This window comes from Gracilinanus agilis, chromosome 1, assembly GCF_016433145.1.
Source record: "Gracilinanus agilis isolate LMUSP501 chromosome 1, AgileGrace, whole genome shotgun sequence".
NCBI classification, from domain to species: Eukaryota; Metazoa; Chordata; class Mammalia; order Didelphimorphia; family Didelphidae; genus Gracilinanus; species Gracilinanus agilis.
In genome coordinates, this window is record NC_058130.1 from 376426691 (window position 1) to 376446604 (window position 19914).

At 36.4% G+C, this 19914-nt stretch overlaps 1 protein-coding gene across 1 annotated transcript in view; it reads left to right on the top strand.

Annotated features, from left to right (window-relative positions):
- The window catches only part of C6 (complement C6), a 72252-nt gene that overhangs the window by 50944 nt on the left and 1394 nt on the right, over window positions 1–19914 (top strand). Inside the window, exons 14-17 of the mRNA XM_044664130.1 lie at window positions 727–859; window positions 2567–2755; window positions 7226–7313; window positions 11954–12195. Coding sequence (XP_044520065.1) covers window positions 727–859; window positions 2567–2755; window positions 7226–7313; window positions 11954–12195 — 652 coding nt within the window. The remainder of the gene's footprint in view (window positions 1–726; window positions 860–2566; window positions 2756–7225; window positions 7314–11953; window positions 12196–19914) is intronic.

Genomic DNA, 19914 nt, shown 5'->3' on the forward strand with positions numbered 1-19914 from the left:
TGGCTTCAATAAATAGTTGAGATGGTGGGGGTCCTTCTGCTGTCAGTTACTCTTCTCTGTCTGCCACACTCCCAATTTCTTATTTAGGAGTCATTGATTCAATCCCCAACTACTTGACCATGCCCCTCAAGGAGCTTGCTTTCCATTAGAAGGATGCAATATATTTGGGGGTAAAGGGGAAAGAGTGTATGTGGAATAATGGCGGTTCAAGGAAGAGAGCTTTTATCTAGACAGTCAAAGGGATTATAAGTGGAGACAAAAAGCAGTAGATTGGAAGACCCTTTTATTAGTTTTCCCTGAAAAAGAAGTAAAAAATAATTGGAAGGCAGACAATATGATACAAGCAAGGTTATAGAGGTAGATGGCCAAAAGAACTAGGTATATAGGGGGTAGAAGTAAGGCATGAATCACTCACTCTCCAATCTTGGTAGCTCTAGCCTTGGTCTGAATGAAAGGTGAATAGGATAACTCCTGCCAAGGTTGGGAGAATGAGATTTCTCAAGGTCTGGATCACAAAAGTCAATGTTTCTTGTGGGGAAAAACAAGTAATGGTAGGACAGGTGGCAAGGTACCCTCTCTGGTAAGGTCTTGCTGTTCTGGTAGTAGATGACTAAAAGAATATGATCTCTTGTTCCAGGAATGCTTTAAGGCCCATTATTGATAGTAGTGTTAGGACAGTATCATAAAATCACTGAGTTGGATCCTTTGGGTTTATTTGATTTGTAGAATGAGAAGAGGCTATATTCTGTTGGAGAAGAAGCTGAAGTTGCCTGCATGATGGGCTTCAATCTTGTTGGGTACCCATACTTAAGGTGTTTACCTGACCAAACATGGAGACAAGAAGGTGTGGAATGCCAAAGTAAGGATATGTGGATAAATTTTGGAATAAATTATCATCTCCAGATTAGAGGGGACCAATAGAACTTCTAGTAAACACATAATTTTAGAGATGCCCAGAGAGATGAAGTGGCCCCGAACTAGATAAACAAAATGAACACACACACACACACACACACACACACACACACACACACAAATTAAAGTGAACAAAAAGAGACAGTGATTCAGTAATAGAGTAATAAATTCTATTGTATTGGCTAGCTAAAGCAAGCTAATCAACTTTTGTTTAATTAGCTGGTCCTTTTTAAAATAAAATTTTATATATATTTTTTTATTTTTGTCATTTACTTTTCCCAATGTATCCCAACCATGAAATGTAACTCCTCCCAGAAAGCCATCTTTTATAATAAAAAATAAAATAGACAAAAAGCCAATTTAAGGAAACTAATTAGCATGTAAGTTAGCCATTTTAAAATAACTCAATAAATTCTGACACATAGAACTTCTGATGTTCTTAGAAGTAAACTTTTTCCCCAAAAATATTTATCATAAAAGAAGAAAACCTTACCCTAATTAATCTGTTTTGTCAGGAACTTAAGGGTAGTTATTTCTCTGATTTACACATAAGTGTAAAAAAAACCAGCAACAACCCAACAAAAAAGCATTTTTATCTTCTCCCATTGAAAGATAAATCATCAAAAAATTCCAACCACTTTTCAATGACTCTGATACAATTCCTGATGCGTCACCTTCTCAAAATATTCATTTTCTTTCTTTGTCTTAATACATGTTAGTCATTTGGCTGCTTGGTAGCAGTTCTGGCAATTTGTCCACATAGGCAAAGAGAGATAATGAAACTGAACTGGGCAATGTCTAACTCATTAGCAGATCTTTTTAAATGTCTATTAGAGAAGAAGCTAGAAATTAGTGCTTTTCATTATGCTTGAAAATTATTTGTACATTTCACTTATGACTGTTTCCCATTATCCATCTAGTAAAATAATTGCAAGCTGTGATTTTAGGAATATAGCAAATCTAAATTGCATCTCTAACCATGAATATCATCATTCCCACCATTCTACAGCATTGTGGCAAATATGACCAGGCCCTTTGGCTTTGAGGAATAAATGAGCATTGACTTTGGTGTTAAGAGATCTGGAGTCTAATCTAGAATCTGATATTCAATCCCCAAATGACCTTGGACAAGTCATTTTATGTCCCCTCCCCTTCCATCCACACACAGTCTTCAGTTACTTGACCTATGAAATGGCTATAATAATGCTTTCCCCACAGGGCTATTATGAGGAATAAATGAGATAATGTCAACAACAGCATGTCACAAGTAGCTCAGAAGGTTAACTAAAGCTGCAAAAGACTGGTTGTGACCTACTCCATGATTTTCATAATTTTCCAGGTTAGGAAACTGAAACCCAGAGGGGCTGAACAATTTGCCAAAGGTCACCTAAGAAGTAGGTCACAATGCTAGATTTTGAACAAAATTTCTCCATCTACAAATCCTGTGCCCTCAGCTATCTCTCTTAGCTCATCAACTATTAAAAACTGTACAAATGAAAGGTATTCAATCCTAAATCATCCATTCTGATACAACATAACCAAGTTGATGGGAAATGTATCCTAGTTCCCTAAAGTCACCCCAAATCTGCTTATAGTTATAAATATATGATTATTCATATAACACAATCATATCATTTGTTCTCTTTGGCAGGGGTAGGGTGCATAAAGCCATTCATACAGGAAGGCATTTCAATCACACCATATCAAAGTGTATATGACATCGGAAACATCATCAAACTCACCTGCCCCTATGGCTTTGTCATTACTGGACCTCCAAATTACAAATGTGGGAAGCGGTCCTGGGAACCAGATATTCCAAGTTCACTCACTTGCAGACAAGGTTAGTATTTCAGATTTGAGTCAGATTAATGACAGCATTGGCAATGTGGATTTTCCTTAAATGTGCTCTTATGGAATATGATTGGTGCATAGTGAAGAAGTACAACATATACTTCAGCCTATATTAACAATGATATAAACTGGGAAAGGGCAAGTCACTGGTTGATCTTTGTTCTTTAGTTTTACAGTTATATTCAACTCTTTATAAGCCCATTTGGAATTTTCTTGATGAAAATGGCAGAGTAGCCTAAAATTTCTTAGGAGATTGGCAGAAGTGTGTGACAGCAGCGTGGAAGCCATCCAAGAAGGCAGCAGCAGCACCAACATTGGACCTTAGAGACAGTTCCAACAGCAGCAGTGGCAACTTTGGTACCTCTCAGCCCAGAGGTGGTAACTGGAATTGGGGGTAGAGGTAGGGGTTAGACAACTGGTCAGAAAAAGATTACAGGGAAACCTTGCTGGAATTTAGGGTAGCTGGTGATGATTGGTAAATCTATTGCCCATGAGCAGATCGAAGTCAAAATTCCAGGGCAGAAAGGAACATTTCTAGTTAGTCATAAGGTTCAGGAGACCTAGTCACAGTTCCAAAGCCAAAAGGAATGCTAGCACTTGCAGCTGTTGGGGAACAGGATATTATTTCCTGGTAAAGATCATAACAGAGAACAAGAGAACAGTGATCACACTTCTCCCTAGATCACCACCACCACCTTAGAAGCACCAAAGGCTTGCAAATCCCTGGAACTACCTCTGAAACTAGCAATACAAAAAAGTATGAAGTATGGAATAGTGCCTCCCAACTCCAAGGTAAGAAGAACCCAGCTTTAACATAAAGTATGAAGTTAAAAAAAATGAAGAAACAAACAAACAAACAGAAGAATTAAACATAAAAATCACAACGGTGGCAGGGAAGACCAAGACATACTCAGATGACGCTACACAAATAGCTGCAAGCAAAATTTAAAAACTATAAGCAAAGCCTCAAAGAAAAATGCTAATTGGACCCAAGGCCAAGAGGAATTCCTGGAAGAATTAAAGAAAGAGATAAGTATGGCAGAAGGAAAATTGGGAAAAGAAATGAGTGATGCAAGAAAATTATGAAGAGCAAATTAACAGCTTAGTAAAAGAAGCACAAAAAATTACCAAAGAAATAATATTCTAAAAATAGATTTGACCTACTGGTAAAAGAAGCACAAAAATTCACTAAAGGAAAGAACTATTTATAAAGAACAATTGGACAAATAGAAAGAGATGCAAATATGCTCGCTTTCTAATTTTTTGAGTTGCATGCCCAATTCATTAATCTCTGCCCTCCTTAATTTGTTAATATATGCACTCAGGGATATAAATTTCCCCCTAAGTACTGCCTTGGCTGCATCCCACAGAGTTTGGTAGGATGTCTCATCATTGTCATTCTCTTCAATGAAATTGTTGATTGTTTCTATGATTTCTTCTTTGACAAATTGGTTTTGGAGAATCATATTATTTAATTTCCAATTAGTTTTTGATTTGCCTGTCCAGGTGCCCTTACTAATTATTATTTTTATTGCATTATGATCTGAGAAGGTTACATTTATTACATCTGCTCTTTTTGCATTTGTTTGCAATGATTCTATGCCCTATTACATGGTCAATCTTTGTGAATGTACCATATGCAGCTGAAAAGAAGGTGTATTCCTTTTTGTCCCTATTTATTTTTCTCCACATATCAATTAAATCTAATTTTTCTAGGACTTCATTCACCTCTCTTACCTTTCTTATTTATTTTTTTGTTTGATTTATCTAGATCTGAAAGAGGAATATTTAGATCTCCCACTATTATAGTTTTACTATCTATTTCCTTCTTGAGCTCTGCCAGTTTCTCCTTTATGAATTTGGATGCTATGCCACTTGATACATACATATTGAGCTGTGTTATTTCCTCATTGTTTATACTGCCTTTAATCAGGATGTAATGACCTTCCCTGTCTTTTTTAATCATATCTATTTTTACTTTGGCTTTGTCAGAAATCACAATAGCCACTCCTGCCTTCTTTTTCTCATTTGACGCCCAAAATATTTTGTTCAAGCCCTGAACCTTAAACTTGTGTATGTCCACCTGCCTCATATGTGTTTCTTGTAGACAACATATGGTGGGATTTTGGTTTCTAATCCACTCTGCTATTTGCTTCCATTTTATGTGAGAGTTCATCCCATTCACATTCAGAGTTATAATTATCAGCTGTGCATTCGCTGACATTTTTGTATTCTCCCCTATTCTTACCCCTTCTTCTTAAACTATTTCCTTTTAAACCAGTGGTTTGCTATTAAACCAGTATCCCTTATCCCCTCCCTTGATTTACGTCCCTTTCTACCCCCTCCCTTGTTATTCCCCTCTTTTTGTTTTTGAAGGCCTAATAAATTCCCTCCTCCTTCTTCTCCTCTTCCTTTTTTGACCTCCCCACTCCCCTGCTCCCCTTGGTTTATCCCTTCTGACTTTCTCAGTAGGTTTAGATAGAGTTTTATATCCCAATGGATAGTATAGCTACTCTTCCCTCTCCGAGTTGATTACACTGAGAGTAAGGTTTAAACATTACCTCTTGATGCTCTCTTCCTCTCCTTCTTGTAATAGTATTTGTCCCCTCTCCTTCCCATGCCCTCTTTGTGTGTAATAGAATATCCTATTTTTCTTATTCTCGCAAGTTTCTCCTGGTGTCCCCCTCCATTCACCCTCCTCTATCCCACCCCCCATATCATCTTAGACCATTCCCTCTCCCCATAAATCATTCTTCCCACCACTATAATAGGGAATATTTAATAGTGAATAGAGTTCACTACAGAGAATTATACATAGCATTTCTCCACATAGGAATACAGATAATTAGATCTTACTGAGGCCCTTAAAAAGGCAAATTTAAAAAATTATGAGCTTTCTTTCTTTCCCCTCTGTTTCTTATTTACCTTTTCATGTTTCTCTCGATTTTTGCGGTTGGATATCAAACTTTCCATTTAGCCCTGGTCTTTTCTGTGCAAATACTTGGAAATATTCAATTTTGTTGAATACCCATACTTTCCCCTGGAAGTATATAGTCAATTTTGATGGGTAGTTGATCTGTGGTTGCAGGCCCAGCTCTCTTGCCTTTCTGAATATGATATTCCAAGCTTTGAGGTCTTTTAGCATGGAGGCTGCCAGATCCTGTGTGATCCTGATTGGTGCTCCTTGATATTTGAATTGTCTCTTTCTGGCTTCTTGTAAGAGTTTTTCTTTTACTTGAAAGCTCTTGAATTTGGCTATTATATTCCTAGGTGTTGACTTTTCTGGGTCCAGTGTAGAGGGTGATCTATGGATCCTTTCAATGTCAGGGAAGTTGGAAGGAATACATAGACAGAGAGCATGGGTGTGAATCAACTATGTTGGAATTATCTAAAAAAGTAAGAGTGAGAAAGAGGGATGCCCTGGAAGAAGAAGTAGAATGGGAAAGTTTTCTCATATAAAAGATGTACTTAAGGAAGAACTTTTATAATGGAAGGGAAAATAGGATGGTTGGTGCACAATGCTTGAATCTCATTCTCATCAGAATTGATTCAAAGAGAGAAGAATATATTAAATATATGTGTGTGTTTATGTGTATACACATCATTTGGATAGAGAAATTGATCTTATTTGGGGAAATAGGAGGGAAAGGTGATAAAATAGGATGAGGGTAAAAAGGAAAGTTGATCTATGGAGGCAATGGTTAGAAATAAAACAGACTTTTGGAAAGGACAGGATAAAAGAGAGAGAATGACAAATGGAAGAAAATAGGATGAATAGAAATGCATAGTAATCATAAGTGTGAATGTGAATGAAATGAGATCACCCATCAAACAGAAACAGATAGCAGAATGAATAGGAGCTAGAATACAGAAAAAATGTTGTATACAAGAAACACACTTGAAACAGAAAGACACACAGTTAAAACAAAGGGCTGGAGCAGAATCTATTATACTTTAGCTGAAGTAAAAAAAAAAAGGTTTTGGGTAACAATCACAACCTCACCAAAGCCAAAGCAAAAGCAAAAATAGACTTAATTTTAAAAAATAATCATGGATACTATATTTTGGTAAAAGGTACCACAGTAAAGTAATATCAAAAATTGTATAGCAAGTTTCTCTGATAAAAGTCTCATTTCTCAAATGTGTAGTGAACTGAGTCAAATTTACAAAAATAAGAACCATTCCCTTGTTGATAAAAAGTTAAACTATATGAATTGGTAGTTTTCAGACAAAGAAATAAAAGCTCTATAGTTATGGAAAAATGTTCTGTCATCTAAAATTGGAGAAATGAAAATTCTTAGGGGAGAGGTAAGAGGTTGGGAAATAATTTGGAACTCAAAATTTAAAAAGAAAAGAATATTTTATAACGATTTTTTATTTTAAAGAGAGAATCAGTGCTTTGAAGTTGATTGATCACTGAAAAAAAGAGAATCTTGATGTCTTTCATTGTTTGTTCCAGATACTTTGACCTACATGGGCAATTGTGGACCTGGACGTAAATTGGTGGAATCCAACTGTGTTTGCATGTCTCCAGAAGAGGACTGTAGGTAAGTTGCTACATGGACTGTTTTGAAATTTGACATGACCATTAAATGCTGTACTGTATTTGTAAATTTAAAGTTACAAGTTAAAAAAAGAGTTGAATGACCTAAGGTCTTTTTCCTAAACCGAAGGACTACATCAATATGATATTTGTTTTTAAGGGTTATAAGTACCCATGTGTCTAAATTCCTTTCCTCTGTGGTTTATTTTAATTATACTTCCTTATTTTGTATAAGATCTTTTATTGTAAGCCACAGTCTTAATCAACACACTCAAAACCTACAACTTGAATACTATGACACCAGAATAAGTATAGTGTAGTAGATACTTGAAATCAGGAGAGAACTGAGTTCAAATCCCATTTCTGAAACTTCCTAGCTGTATGATCATGGGCAAGTCATTGGGATCATAAGCCAGAAGATCAGAGTATTATTAAAGCTGGAATCAGCTTTAGAGGCCATCAAGACCAATGCCCTCATTTTACAAATGAAGAAACTGAGGTCCAAAGGGTAATCAACCTGACTGGTGGCATAGAGCTAATGTGTCTAGTAAAGTAGCATTAGAGCCGAAGTCTTCCTGACTAGAAGTCCAGGACTATATTCACTATACCATGTTGACTACACATTGTTTTTACCCTTTCTGTTTTCCTGAGGTATACAGAGCACCTATGTGCCCCATGGAATACCATGAAGTTCAAGGCACATTGTAGATATTGGTCTGTATCCATTCAAGACCAATGATCATGAGCCCCCACCAATGTATTTCTACTTACCAATCAGAGGACACATTACTCTCAAGCAAAAGACATTTAACATAGAAAGAAAGTGATAAGAAAGATTATAGATATATTCAGGAGCATATCCTCCTATGTATTGTCATACTACACAAAGGGAACATGTATGACCAGAGTAACCAAGTGACATGGGCCCCTCATATCCTTAGGTCTGTTGCTTTCTTTCCTACAAAGCTTCTAATGCTTGCTGATGATGTCTTCTAGTGAGCTGCTTTCTCTGCTGAGCTGAGGTCCTCTGATACTCTACTTTCTCATGCTCTTCACTGATGGCATCTCCACCAAGTTTCCATTTATTGTTCTTTGCTGGTTTTTCTAATGAGATACTCTCTGCTGTTCTTTACTGATCTGCATTTGCTGTGCCTCATACTCTGTAGAGAAAGTTCTATTAATTCTTGTATATCATAGTCTCAGGCAATGTTTGGCACTTTTGAGTTCTCAGTCTCCAGCTAGCAGGATTCATTTAACTAGTTAGGAAAGTGCTTAGGCATTTAGTTCTATCCTTTGGTAGTCTTTTCTCCCAAGGGCCTAGCTCATTCTAAACTCTTATCAGAAGAATGATATTAAAGCCTTTTAACTCCTATTATTTCTTGTGGTCACAAACCTGAGTCTTCTTCAAATCCACTAAGCAAAACTTGAAATAAGATTAAGGGAAATAGCATAAAGGAATTATTTTCAACATCAAGTCTATAATTTCTATGAAAATCAGTTCAGTGACTTGATGAGTGAAATGGGTCACATGGGCTTAATGAAGCTATTGACCTTTGCCCCATTGTCCCAATCAGCAGCCAAATTCACTCTACTATCTTCATTTACATTAAGCATAATAGTATTTAAATTACAGGGATGTTGCAAAGATTAAATTATATATCATACTTGACAAACCGAAAATAACTGTTCACATACAATAATCACTTGTCTATGATAGGATGGCCCTTGTTTTTATCTACTTGTATCAGGGTTTATATAGCTTGGATATCAAAACTTTATCAGAGATTTTTCTGGTAAAATTGTTTTTCCAACCAACAGCTTCTTTTCTTATTGTAGCTATACTAAGTTTGTTCATGTAAAGCTTAAAAATTTTTTGGAATTTAAATCATCTATTCTATCACTTTTCCCCCTTTCTTGAATTTTCCCAGAGATACTTATATAAGGACTTTCTTCCATTCCTCTCTAATGATGTGATCTTCTGTATTTAGAGTATAAACCCATTTGGAGCTTAATATGATGTAAGGCATTAATTTAAACTTATTTTATGTAAAACTATCTTTCAGTTTTCTCAGTTATTATCCAAGAGGAAGATCATGCCTCAGTAGTTTCTAATATTGGATTATTATCAAACACTAGGCTACATTTTTATTCCTTTCTGAATAAAAGAAATCGTCTCTTCCATTGTTCAACTTTTCTATTTTTTAACCAATATCAAAGAGTTTTGATGATTATTGTTTTACAATGTAATTTGAAACTTTGTCATGATAAACTCCATTTTCCCCATTTTTTCACATTATTTCTTTTGAAATTATTGATCTTTTATTCCTTTAAATGAATTTTATTATTATTTTGCCTAATTCTATAAGTTAAATATTTGTTGATTTCATTGGTATGACTTTTTTTAAATCTAAATTTAGGTACAATCTGCATTTTATTACACTGATGTGACCCAACTATGAATAATAAATATCTAATTACTTAATAGATAAAGTCTCTAATATCCAATTAAGAAGGCCATATATCCACTCTGGTAAAAAAATTGAAATTTATAGTTTATAATCCAATACCAAAGAGTGGTATAGCCAAAAAGTACTTTAGAGTTCATATAAGAAATCAGTCAGTGAAGGCTTCTTAAAGGAGGTGGGACTTAAAAAAATGTGAAGGAAGGGGGCCTAGCAGTACCAGATATTAAACTATACTATAAAGCAGCAGTCATCAAAACAATATGGTACTGGCTAAGAGATAGAAGGGAGGATCAGTGGAATAGACTTGGGGTTAATGATGTCAGCAAGACAGTGTATGATAAACCCGAAGAGCCCAACTTTTGAGACAAAAATCCACTATTTGACAAAAACTGCTGGGAAATATGGAAAACAATATGGGAAAGATTAGGTTTAGATCAACATCTCACACCCTACACCAAGATAAATTCAGAATGGGTGAATGACTTGAATATAAAGAGGGAAACTATAAATAAGCTAAGTGAACACAAAATAGTATACCTATCAGATCTCTGGGAAAGGAAAGATTTTAAAACCAAGCAAGAGTTAGAGAAAATTACAAAATGTAAATTAAATGGTTTTGATTATATCAAGCTAAAAAACTTTTGTACAAACAAAAACAATGTAGTCAACATCAGAAGGGAAACAACAAATTGGGAAAAAATCTTTATAACAAAAAAACTCTGACAGGGGTCTAATTACTCAAATATACAAGGAGTTAAATCAATTGTATAAAAAATCAAGCCACTCCCCAATTGAAAAATGGGCAAGAGACATGAATAGGCAATTTTCAGGTAAAGAAATCAAAAGTACCAATAAGTACATGAGAAAGTGTTCTAAATCTCTAATAATTAGAGAAATGCAAATCAAAACAACTCTGAGGTATCACCTCACACCTAGCAGATTGGCTAAAATAAAAAAAGGGGAGAGTAATGAATGCTGGAGGGGATGTGGCAAAATTGGGACATTAATGCATTGCTGGTGGAGTTGTGAACTGATCCCACCATTCTGGCTGGCAATTTGGAATTATGCTCAAAGGACTATAAAAGAATGCCTACCTTTGATCCAGCCATACCATTGCTGGGTTTATACCCCAAAGAGATCATAGATAAACAGACTTGTACGAAAATATTGATAGCTGCACTTTTTGTGGTGGCAAAGAACTGGAAAAGGAGGGTATGTCCTTCAATTGGGGAATGGCTGAACAAACTGTGGTATATGCGGGTGATGGAATACTATTGTGCTAAAAGGAATAATAAACTGGAGGAGTTCCAGGCGAACTGGAGAGACCTCCGGGAACTGATGGAGAGTAAAAGGAGCAGAGCCAGAAGAACATTGTACACAGAGACTGATATACTGTGGTAAAATCGAATGTAATGGACTTCTGTACCAGCAGCAATGCAATGACCCAGGACAATTCTGAGGGATTTATGGTAAAGAATGCAACCCACATTCAGAGGAAGAACTGCAGGAGAGGAAACACAGAAGATAATCAATTGCTTGAATGCAGGGGCTGAGGCGGACATGATTGGGGATGTAGACTCGAAACTACCACACCAATGCAACTAACAACAATATGGAAATAGGCCCTAAACAAGGACACATGTTACAACCAGTAGAAATGTGCGTCGGCCATGGGTGGGGGGTGAAGGGGAAAGTAGGGGTATGAAGCATGTAAACAGGTTAAAAATGAATATTAATAAATGTTTAAAAAAAGGAGGTGGGACTTGATCTGGGTTTGATATTAATATTAACTCTATAAAATACATAGTACATAATCCCAAATAGATGGGATATGTATAGGGAGGGAGGGAAGATCACAGTCAATAAAACTAAAAAGTTAAATGAAATCAAATTATAGATGGTATGTTTTGAACACTAGACTAAGGAATTTAGATTTTATTGCCTAAGCTGTGGGGACCCACTTTTAGTTTATAAGCATGGGAATATCATGATGAAAATACTATTTTAAAAAATTAATAGAGTAGCAGTTTGCAGGAGAGATTGGAGTGTGGAATATACTCGTAACAGAGGGACCATGAGAAGTTGATATCATTGATCTGTGTGCCTTCTTTGTCTATCTTTGTCCTCTTCTTTTCTTCAGATAAACAACTTGCTTTGTTTGTTTTTTCTCTCTTTAAAGTCATTACTCAGAAGATCTCTGTGTATTCAATGCAGACTCCAACCATTATTTTACCAAACCCAGCTGTAAGTTTTTGGCAGAAAAATGTGCAAATGCCCAGAAACTCCATTTCCTATCTGTTGGAGCCTGCCAGGATGGACCTCAGTTAGAACAGGCCATTGAAAGGATAAAGCTTTCATACAACAGCACAAAGAAGGAACCTTGTGGCTATGATACATGCTATGATTGGGAAAGCTGTTCAGGTAAGATTCCATTGATTAAATGCTCTTATTACCTATATATTGGTACCCTCACTACTAATATCTACCTATACATTCTGTACTATTATTATTCATATTTACCAATCTGTTCTACTTGAAAAAGAACCTCATAGTGAGGCATTTCTGTCCTTAAATGAATTTCTACTGTGAAAATATCTACTACATTTCATAGAATAAACAGAATATATAAAGGTGTCATCAAGATCCAAATACATAAATAAGTTTTCCCATTATGGAATATTTTTTTAAGATTCAGTATATTTTTATTTCTTTCATTAACTATTTCCCAATTACATGTAAAAGTTTTTTTAACATTCATTTGCAGAAATTTGGGGTTCCAGACTATCTCCCGCCCTCTCATTCCTCTGCTACCTATTGAGAAGGCAAGCAATATGGTATTAATTATACATGTGAAATCATGCGTAATATATTCACATGGAAGATTTTCAAATGAATCACTGAAATCTGGGCTCAAAGTGTTTAAAAAACTTTACAATAGTGACCAAATTTAGGTCCTCATCTTGAGTTAACTCCTATTTTTCCCTTTTGTCCTTCGTGACCTATTTTTCTCCCTCAAGCAACTACTCCTCAGCTCAGCCTGAAGCTACAGAAGGGAATGGGGCCAGTGCTCAAGCCCAGATCATGCCTGAGGAAGCTAGAGTAGACCTAGCTACAGCTCCCTTAATCAGGTCCGAGACTGATCAGAAGGTCAAAGAAGAGCACAGTTAATGGGCCAAATCTTTATGACAGCAAATCAAAAAGTTAGCAGCTGGTACTGGTTACCCATGAACCACATTCAATTCATGGCTAAACAGTGGATAGGACAGTGGAACAAATTTAGGCATTATCCACCTCCTCCAAATGAAACCATCTGTTGGATAAAAATGCAATCAAGTCTTGTCTAGACATTGTTATTCCTAATAGAATCCATCCCAGGAACACTTATTGGGTTAAAGAAATTAGTAGGACATAGAAAACCTTTCTAACAATTGGAGTCATTCAGAAATGACATCAGCTACCACAAGAGAGTTCCCTGATGTAAATGCCTGACCTCCTACCAAGGATAACTTAGAGGGGATTCCTGCATTTAGTAAGAATTGGACTATATGACCTCTGAGTTCCCTTTCAACTCTACATTTATTTTGAATATTATTCAACTTTATTTCACATTTCAAATTGAAGGTTCCCAGGTGGGTTTTATCATCTCTCATCCATCTAGGAAGGATTCTTATTTCAAAATACAACTGTTTTTCTTCAAGGATACTGAATGATCTTGTAATGTTATCTTGAAGAATATACTTTGAAGGGAAAGCTGGGTGGTTCAGTGGATTGAGAGTCAGGCATAGAGACAGGAGGTCCTGGTTCAAATGTGACTTTAGACACTTCCTAGCTGTGTGAGTCACTTAACTCCCATCGTCTAGCCATCACTGCTCTTCTACCTTGGAAACAAAACACAGTATTGTTTTTTTTTAAGAGTATTCATAGGTTGTTTTTGTTGTTCTTATTGTTTTTTTTAGAGTATACATGGAAAGAAAAGAGTGTTGGATAGCATAAGGTATTCCAAATGCTCTCTAATGCAGTGAGGTACTATGCAGGTCATGTATTTAAGGCTATGTACAGTAAATTATCTTTAATTCCTACTTATCCCATTTATCACTGAGCAAAAGTCTTTGTGGAGTTCTTTGATTGGAAAGAATTTTCTTTTGCTCTCTTTCCCATGAATTATTCTTTTCAGTTCTAAGTGAAAAATCTTCCCTGCCATTAAATTCCATCAAAAAGTTTGTGTTTTTATTATTACCTTTTCTGTGGTTCCTATATTGAAATCCTCATAGATTTCAAGAGCTGACATATTTTCAAAGAAGAATTCCAAAGTTTGTAGGTCTGTTCATGGCTTGCTCAAATTGCTATGGGGGAAGTAAAATGGGCCAGAAAGATTTTCCCCAAAATTTTATCAGCATTTTGCAAAGCTTTTCACTAGTCACTGATGAAATTATAAAATGCAACGCATTTCCACCCTGAAAATCTTGTCTGCTTGAGCCAGTCTCGTTTAGGTCCAGGCTTCTTGGTAGTGTCTGGCAAAGAACAGTATCAACATGCATGCTTTACCATGAATGTAGTCCTTGACTTTAAAGAAAATGACCATGGGAAAAAATTCAGATCCCTCCTCTTCTCAGTAGCTTTTCTTTCGACCACAAGCTAAAAGATCTTAATTGTGAGCAGAATGTTTTCTTGATTAACTTGTGGTCTAGATTACATTGTATACTTTCCTGAAATCTTGCTTGAATCACAAAAATAAAATCAAGAAAATCACAAAATGTACCTTTAAGGAGTTATCATGAATGATTCCCTTCTACCCCTCCTCCACCATGTACTCATTTTTATAAAGATAAATTGTTGTATCTACACTAAATTAGTATCCATATCCAGTCTACGGAGAAGCATTTGTTAGTTTAATATTTATTCAATGAACACATAACCAGAGCCTATTTATCTATGAATTCAAATTTCTATGTTCAGTAATATGAGAGAAACAAATGAAAAAAAAACTTAACCCTTATTCTCATGAAGGTTACACTCTAATCAAAAAAAGTAATCACAAATCACAAATAGTATAAGACTATCAAATTACTTGCCTTCTCCAGGAAGGAAAAGAAGAAGAAGGGAGGAAGAAAATTTGAATCATAAATTGCCAGAAAACAAGTGTTAAAAATTGTTGCTATAAGCAATTAAGGGGAAAACATAATAAAATATTACTGGGGAAAACAAATAGTATAGCAAAAGGTAGAAATGTAAAAAGGAGAAGTACAAAGCATCTCTTAGAGTAGAATCGATTGTTTCTGTTTGGGGTGATGGGAGAAGGCTTCCTGAGAAAGAATTCTTTGAAGAAGGGCATGAAGAACAACTAGGAAAGAGAGAAAGAGACAGAGACAGAGAGATGGTAGAATTAATACATAAAGAGATAGATGATAGAGGGATGGATAGATGGATGGATTGATTTGGATGCTTGGATGGATTGATTACATTCATTAAACACTTGATAGGTGCCGGTTACTATGCTAATTTGGCATTGAAAATACAAATACCATGGAAAAAAATGATAATCCCAAACTTCAAGGAGCTTATGTTTTAGAAGAAGAAGACAACATATAAAATACAGGCAATAAGAAGTTAGCAAACAAAAAGGAGAGAAAACAGGAAGTAAGTAGAAGGCCACTGGTAAGGAGATGGAAAAATCCAGAGTAAGGAATAGAGCCAAGAGTGAAGGAACACAGCCTGGAATCTCACTAAGTAGTGGATGATCCCATCCAGAGACTCACTAACCAAAAGAGAAAACCACACAGTAAAATAAATGAAACGGAGCTTCTAACTCTTTCGTGTGTGTTGGGGGCAGAGGGTTTTGGGGTTGGAGGTACTTTTTAGACTAGTCCTGTGATTTCATTGGTAATGTGAATTTCCAAATGAGGAAACTCCTACCAACGTACATTGTTCTATAATTTATAATCTTGGAATGCTTTATCCATAAAATGTTTATCCATAGAATAATACTTCAAACTATTTCATAAGCAAAATTCTTACATGAATTCTGAACTGCACATTATAATAAGCTTCCTGAGGATAATACCCATGGTTTTTGTCTTGTTTGTTTCCTCTAACATTCTCAGGGACATCTCTGATACTTCCAAAAAAAGCCAAATAAATAAAACAACTCTATTTCTTTGCCTTGACTAATTGTTTCACATGACTCTGGCCAATTTTGTGAAAGTTACTTGAGAGTTCCAGTGGCTCTTATTCATGACATCCTCCTTCTAGTCTTTTCTCTGCTATCTCCCAAATTAATGAGACCCTGTTTTGAATAAGCAGAAATAAAAAGAGCTCCCTATGGAAAAATATATTGTCAGTTTCAACGTGACATCCCTTCACTACACCTGCCATTTACAATTCACAATTTCCAAGGAAATGTGTATTAAGTCTACATTTAAGTGTTTTGCCCCACAGCCTTTTGTGTGCTTACACTGTCCCTGAGAGAACATCAACATCTTTGTGTGACTTTGTTATTTATTCCCCAACTAAAGGTGAAAGCAATGAGTTTTCTTGTAAATTTGTGCAACGTTTCTTGGCTGCCACAGCATTTTGAGCCAGTCTGCCTGGAAAGATGGAGCCAGACACCACACTCCCCACCGAGACAGAAGGAGACAAAAATCCAGACATATTAGACTAGAAACATTCCAGGTGTTAGGTACAAAAAGCCAGAGGTGTCAGCCCTTGTCTCTGTGTTTATTCTGCAAATTAATGGAAGAATTTTCTTTTCATTTAAGCATCTGAGGATATAATTGCTCTAATTGAGTGTTTGGTGGTGCAATGGCTAGAATGGTAGACCTGGATTCAGGAAGACCTGAGTACAAATTTAGCCTCAGACACTTACTAGCGATGTGACCTAGGCAAGTCTCATAGCTGGTGTCTGCCTCAGTTTCTCCATCTGTAAAATGGAGATAATAGTAGCACCCATTTTTTTTTTGCAGAGTTGTTAGGAGGATCAAATGAGATAATAATTTCAAAATGTTGAGTACAGTGTACACAGTAAGTGCTATATAAACATTTTTATCATTATTAGCTATTAATTCCTAGGATTCAAAGCTGGACAGGAGTTGGGATCATCTAGTTCAACTCCTCTGTTTTATAGATGAAGAAAATAAGACTCATAAAGCTGAACTGTCTTACTCAAGAACATATAGCTAAGCAGAACCAAGAAGTTTGCCCGAATAAATCTAGTGTTCTTACTATCTATATCATGTAACTAAAAGAAACCAAAGACTCTTCTAAAAAATTGTCCACATACCTTTTCTTAGCATTCTTTGTAAGTGTTGTTTGCTAACCCTAGAGGAAAGACAAAGGATTTATCTTTATTTTTGAGGTCTGATTTTATATTGTAATAATAATTGTTTTTTATTCATTTCAGTGGTATCTGACTCTCCATGACCCCATTTTGCATTTTCTTGGCAGATATGGGAGTGTTTTTCTATTTCCTTATCCAACTCATTTTACAAAGGAGGAAACTGAGGCAATGTGGCTTTCCAAGGGTCACACAGTTAAGAAGTGTCTGTGGCCAGATTTGAACTGAAGAAGATGAGTTTTCCTGACTCCAGGCCCAGCACTCTATCCCCTGCACCAACTAGCTGACAAAAAAATCAACAAGAACTGGAGCTGAGAATGTAGCAAATTAACAATGTATGATGAGGGAGGAGGAAGAGGTACTGCATCTTCCCTTACTTGATAATTATAATGCCATTTTAGAGTTGGTTAGGTGGCATAGAAGTGTTGGACTGGTTCCAAAATCAGGAAAAGCTCCTGTTCAGATCATGCCTCAGATACTTCCTAGTTGTGTCACCCTGGCCAAGTCACTGATGCTCTCTTGGGTTTTAATAGCATCTACCCACAAGCAGGGTTGTGGAGTTGAAATAAAAAGTATTTGTGAATCTCAAAATGTAATATTAATGCCAGCTGTTATTGTTTTTGAATAAGCCTCCATTTCAGTGCAAACAGCAAAGCATGTCTAATTCTTGGGTTTTTCTTTCCTTTACCCCATTTCTTGTGCAAGTTCAGACAAAAGCCAAATTTGACTCTAGTAGTCTCTCCTAGACCAATAGCCAACTAGCAATTCAGGAAAGTTCTGTCCCTTCTAAAACAAATCAAATTGCTTCTAAGACCAGTAAATGACAAGTTAGCAGGCATATGAGTTTTTTGTTTCTAAAATCATATAACTGGGAGCAACTATGTGGATCAGTGGATAGAGAGCCAGGCCTAAAGATGGTCCTAGGTTCAAATCTGGTCTCAGACACTTCTAGCTGTGTGACCTTGGGCAAATCACTTAAACCCAGTTGCCTAGCCCTTACTGCTCTTCTGCCTCTAAACAAATTCACAATATTAATTCTAAGATGAAAGATAAGGGTTTTTTAAATAAATTAATTAATAAAAATTAACAAACAAAATGACATTATTCATGTGAAGGAAGAGAAGATATAGTGAAACTCCTCCCCTTACCCCACACTACTGTATTTGGTTAATTTGTGATAAACATTGTTTCTTTCTGAGCCCCAGGTTCTATTTTGTAATATAGTAGCCACCTCAGAGATTGTTGTAAGGGTCAAATAAGGTAATATGTGTAAAGCACTTAAGCAAACTTGAAATATTACATAAATATTAACTATTATTATTATCATCACTATCGTTAATACAATATATGTCCAGATTTCGAAAATAGGGAGTGGGAAGTCTTTTTCCATCTCTCTTCTAGAGTAAACTGACAGTAAAAATACAGAATTCTAAGGGAAAAAAATGAGGACAAGAAATGTATTTACTCTGTGTATGGTGTATGAGTATATGGGATTTTCAGGGAAGGCTAGCACCTCTGGATGAGGGCTTGCCAAGCCTTTTTCAGAGCTGCTCACCCACCTTCGGTGTCCATCTTTCATCCACTCTCACCTGTGGCTCCAAGAAGCTGCAGCATGTACAAAAGCCAAACCCTGGAAAGTCATCCAGGCTAAACCAACTTGAGGGTAACCAAGAGGCTTCAAACCCATCATGAGTTAGGGAGATGTCTACCCCAAGCATGTGATGACTTTCCCCAGTGGAATGAGCAGAAAAGAACAATTAGTTCCAACAGCCATGAAGGCAGCTGAAGTAGGCACCGTGGAGTACTTAGACCCTGGTCAGACATCAAAGACACCAAGGTCATCTCCTGCATCTGGGACATTGCCAGTTGTCCTGACTTTTGTCCTGCCACTGAACTTCTATGACCTGGAAGAGAGAGTGAGACTGACAACTTTGTGCACCCCTCTCTCACCTAAATCCAGTTAACCTGCAAGTCAAGAAAGACATCATCCTATGATACCATTGGCCTTTTTTCAAAATGAAGAATGACATATTAATTTACAGGATCTTAGGATCCTGTGGGAAGTGACCCATGTTCCAATGTAGACTTGTCCCATAGACACTCGCTTTCTATATTCTACATAGCATTCCTCCATGCCCTGGTTTGGAATTCTGAGTTGAATAAGACTCTTTTACTGAACTGAATTCTACCAATAGTTTTCTTTCCACACAAACAGCACGATGGGGATGAAAGCTACTAAATTACATTGATACTACTGATCATTAGTACAAATGTCCATACTACAAAAAATATATATACTTAAGCTAAGTGTATAACTCATGTCACAAAAACAAAGGCTCTCATGTTGGGGAAGTGTGGACTAGCTAAGGGAGAAGGAAAAAAAGGAAATCACCACTTCTTGTCCTCAGCCCATGCTGCTGAGCATTTTGTCTTTCAGTGCTGAAGTATGGAGCCAGTGTTTCACCCATTCACCCAATCACCCACACTACTTTTAGAACCAGGAGCAGACAGGCAAGGAGCAATCAACTAAGCTGGATGACTCTTTCCATGAATATTTTCATGAATGTGATTGTCATTCCCACACTTGTTTCCAAGCTCATGAAACAAGAGTATGGGTTAGAGTACTGAACTTTGGAGGGGAGTTAAATATTTGGATGTTCAAGTCTCTGTTCTGCCACTAGCTAAATCTATTGTCTCATCTGTAAAATGAAAGCTTTTGGAAGAGGGTCTTTGCTATTTCTTCTAGTTCTAAAGATAGTATAATGTCTGTATGGAGGAACGAGGTAATCTTTTGGTGGAGTGATTCACTG